At 38.8% G+C, this 4,543-nt stretch overlaps 1 protein-coding gene across 1 annotated transcript in view; it reads left to right on the top strand.

The window, feature by feature from the left end:
• Positions 1 to 262: 262 nt before the first annotated feature.
• LOC116673701 (zinc finger protein 271) overlaps positions 263 to 4,543 on the top strand; it is a gene marked incomplete at its 5' end in the record, with an annotated part of 18,623 nt that continues 14,342 nt past the window's right edge. The window contains 1 exon segment of the mRNA XM_032505926.1: positions 263 to 300. Within this exon segment, the coding sequence (XP_032361817.1) occupies positions 263 to 300 (38 nt within the window).

Genomic DNA, 4,543 nt, shown 5'->3' with positions numbered 1-4,543 from the left:
ACGTAAACACATGAGAGTCCACACAGGAGAGAAACCGTTTAGCTGCTCTATCTGTAACAAAACGTTTACAGAGAGTGGAAGTTTACATAAACACATAAGAATCCACACAGGAGAGAAAACATTTACCTGCTCTGTCTGCAAGATAGCTTTTACACAGAGTGGAAATTTACAGACACACATGAGAATCCACACAGGAGAAAAATCATTTAGCTGCTCCGTTTGTAAGAAATCTTTTAGAGTCAGTGGAAGTTTACGCATACATATGAGAATCCACACAGGAGAGAAACCATTTAGCTGCTCCATCTGTAAGAAATCTTTTAGAGTCAGTGGAAGTTTACAGATACACATGAGAATCCACACAGTAGAGAAACCGTTTAGCGGTGTGAAGTGGAGCTCTAGTCTGGAAGGCGAGCATTGACCCTCAGTCAGGTTTACACACTCTAAAAAGGATTGAAGTCTCTAAAGGTTATGAGATTATTCACCCTTTGCACGAGATGTAACACTCTACTCGTGCTGTTATGAACACCATAACGGACGGCGGAAGAGCCATGCTGTAGACGGAAGGCAAGCCAATCATTTATGTGTTCGCTCGTATATTAAAATGGTTATTTGTCGTTGTGCAATGGGCTTCTGTAGGCTTTGTTATGGCTGGTTTGAGTCATTGTGTTAACAAGGGGAAAAAAACTCCTTCGATATTTAATGTATTACAAACTGGTCCGTGTTATTTCACTCTTTTAGCCACGTAATGCTAGCGCGTTAGCCTGCCTAAACCACTTCTACTTTATTTACTTAGGTTAGTTAGGTTTAACTATCTTAAAGTGATAACAGACCACACCGATTCTGTTTGTCTTTGTATTTGAATGGTGCACAACTTCCCTTCAGTTTCACTTTATGTTGTGTTATTTATACCCAAAGTCAGCTTAAAAGTTGGCTTTTAATACAAAGAGAAATTGAAATGTTGGTAAGTTATTCACTTTTACAGTTGGATTGTGATCTGTCGTGTGAGTCAAAGCTGTGGTTAACTGTCTTGTTTTTAGTCTGGTGGGTTACACAGTAGATGGCTTGGCTGAGAGGGCAGCTAAATGGCTCTGTGTTATGAAACGCCATAATCCTTGATGTGTTTAAAAGTTTTCAGATCAGCAGCAGTCTATGGGGATACCTTGTTTACCACATAGTGGTACAGATCGTGTGGACTGAAGTCGGGCAGACAAGGCGATTTTAATGAGGTGTGTGAAACTGGAGGGAGGACGAAGGTTCGGGTCGGAATCCAAAGATGCAATCTCAAACTCCAAACACCGCTCTTTGTGAGCACCTACCAGATGCCCTACCTCAACCAAAGAAGAAAATATCATTACTGTTTGTTTAGTGTTATTTAAACTAATTGAAACTAATGAAACTTTGCGCTCGTCTACTACACAGTTCAGCTTGTGATTCTGCCGTCCGTCATGGCGTCATCACGTGGCCGTGGTCACATGTTGGCCGCAAAGGGTGAATATGTGCTTCCTTTTAAAAGTCAAAAATCCAATTATTGGAATGTTAGGTTTTAAAATATGATTTTGACGGGTTTAAATAAAACATGTCTAGGAACAACTTGTTGGGAAATGAAACGGCCATTCCACGCAACCCCAGCCCTCTGTTGTCACAAGGACCAGCCACACAACTCAGTCTCCCTGAAGTGTGACGACAAAAGCAACAACTGCTATTATTTTTGGCTCTATTCCTAACGAGCATTTGAGCAAACATTATTGCATCTCTTAGCAGGGGCCCAGATCATCTGTCAGCTAAAGCATGGCCTACTGAAAGTAGCCCGACACAGAAACTCTTCCTCAGCAGATGATGCTTAGAGTTAACCAGTTGTTCTCACCAACATGGACAAAGTCTACCAGCTAACCTGAATAAGGATTTTAGATGCTCCACAACAGAGACTGCATCGTTTGACCTCAGAACCACTATTCTCCCAGCCTCGCTTTCTCACCATGATGGAACCGCCAGCTAACAGATAGTTTCTTTCTGTGGTAATGGAACCAACTGGGCTAGCAGTAGCATAGCAACAGCGGCTAAGCAAAGCTGTTAACTATTTTATATCTGTGAAGGTATATTGATTTGATTTACTGCCATCCAGACCCATATTGTTTGTTTTAGTCAAGTTATTCGGTTGACAAATGGCTAAATTGATAAGTTAGGCTTTACAGAGACACTCTTGCATCTCCCCTTTCCTAACCTGGTACCTTAATTTACACAGATTGACTTTAAACATCCAGACATACACACTGTAATAGTTTGCAAACCTCTCGCCATACAGGCTTTGATTTGACTCCGACATAGAACACGGCGTGAGGACACTCTAGTCTTCTTTTAAATGTTCTGTGTCCGGGCCAGGCCATGTGACCATCTTTCAGTCACATGGTCACCTCCCTATGCGGTCACAGCTCGGCCATCTTGTATTAATCTGTACAACTAAAACCACTCTCACACAACATTTTTGTCCTTAAGCTTAGATCGTTGTTTACTTTTGCTTTACTAATTTTGGGCTATGGAAAATGTCTATGTAACATTGAACAAAAGGGAATTCTGCCTACCTCTCCTGTGACAAGAACTCATATTTTAACTTTTGCTAGCTATTAAGGGTAACCGCGGGGGTCTTATAAAGCTTAAAATAATTAAATATTCTAAAAATAAGGCCTTAAATGTCTTATATTTCGTTTACAAAGGTCTTCTTGTCCTTTCGTAGGATTAAATAAATACCGTAATATCAAAAATGCTTTGTGTGTGACTTTACAATTTACAACATGGGACTTAGATGTCATACAGTACAGGTATGTTTTTTTTTTTACGCTTCTGACCATGGAGTGGTGTTTCTTTATAAATCCATCGGTGAGCAAGCTCTGCCCTAAACATCCAAGCTCAGGCGCGACCAATTATTTGTCAGGAAAGGAAACCAAACGTCTTGCACCGGGCTACTAACAAGCTAACGTTAGCTCGTCTGTTAGAATGTGCAAGTGTCTGAAGGTCTGGCCGCATATGAGGACTGGATTAGCCTGTCCCTCCTCTCCTCCGCAGGGTGTGAGTGTTCTGGCAAAGCAAGACTTGAGCATAACCAAGTGTGTCGTGGTATAGTGTGGGGCTAGAAGTCAAATTTTTTTTTTTTAATTTCACACTTTGTAAGTGAAATAAGTTGCGATGATGTCAGTCTCCAGGGCTTGATGGTGGAAGGGGTTTAGCTGCTGGACAGGTTGCACAAGGTTCCCTGCAGGACAAGACACATTTCATGGTAATTTAATAAACAACAGAGGTGAAGAGATTACCTGGAAGCTACCAGAAGCATTTCCATGTAATCTCTGCACCTCTGTTTTTGTAATATTACCATGTAATAAAATAGAAATGGGAAGTTTTGCATTTTGCACTACTGACTCATTAAACAGAAAATATCAGATGTTTTTCCAGGTAAGAAGTCACAAGATTAAACATAGTTTGTAAAGAATTACCTTGGAAAAAAGGTAAATATTAACATAAAGCGTGGATGAATTTCAGCATTATAATATGGTAATTACCAATTAAAAATTCCAAGACGTTTGATCTAATTTGGATGGTACTACGCTGCCAGTAGCCTATAATACTGTGAAAACATATTACCCTTCTATTATCAAATTACAATTATAATATAACTATTACCACTACCCAGCTACACTTATGGTTATCATCAAACTCATTCCTAGTTATTACCTTGGTAATTGCAAGTTATTACACCTTCATATCACCTTGTTACCCCAGTATTACATCTTATTATTGTGATGTGTTACCCAGTTAATACTTTGGTAATTACAAGTTATTACCTATGTATTGCCTCTTTTATTATCACACTGTTACCCCACTATTACAATCTTGTTACCGTGGTGGAATGTAAAGTGCCAAGTACCAACATCCTTATACAATCTAACACTAGTAAACATACTATAATATATATATTATAATATATAATATAATATAATATATATATAAATATATATATATATATATATATATAATATAATCTGCCTGTCATTTCTATTGAGAAAACCTTCTGAAATATAGGTCGCAAAAAACAAAAACAAATACTTTGAGCAAATTTACTCCATGAGCTTATTTTTAGGAATTGTGCTTTGGACGACAACGTCTGCTGATCCAGATTCATGAGAATCTTCTGCATCGCCCCTACGCCCCCTTCACACAGTTGCTTGTAACCAAGGAAGACACGGAGGATTAAAAAAACATGATGGTAATGTCTTATTATTCTTATAGAAATTCAGTGCACTTTCATTTATGACAAAGGACAGCATTGACTCCTCATATTTAAGACGCTGGAACCAAATTATGATTGCAATTTTTTGCTTTAAATCATTATTTAATTACCACTCTGTATAACCCCCCATCATTACACACCCTTCACCATACATAGAGGAACTTTCCATAAGATCATCTCTCAATGCAAATCAAACCAGCTATTAAGCCAACTGAAATAAAACCATGCCAATATCTAGGTAGGGTAAAGGGTATGTGATGATGG

The sequence above is a fragment of the Etheostoma spectabile genome, chromosome 24 (genome assembly GCF_008692095.1).
Source record: "Etheostoma spectabile isolate EspeVRDwgs_2016 chromosome 24, UIUC_Espe_1.0, whole genome shotgun sequence".
Lineage (NCBI taxonomy): Eukaryota > Metazoa > Chordata > Actinopteri > Perciformes > Percidae > Etheostoma > Etheostoma spectabile.
Note: the sequence above shows the minus strand (reverse complement) of the source record. Positions and strands in the feature narration are given on the sequence as shown.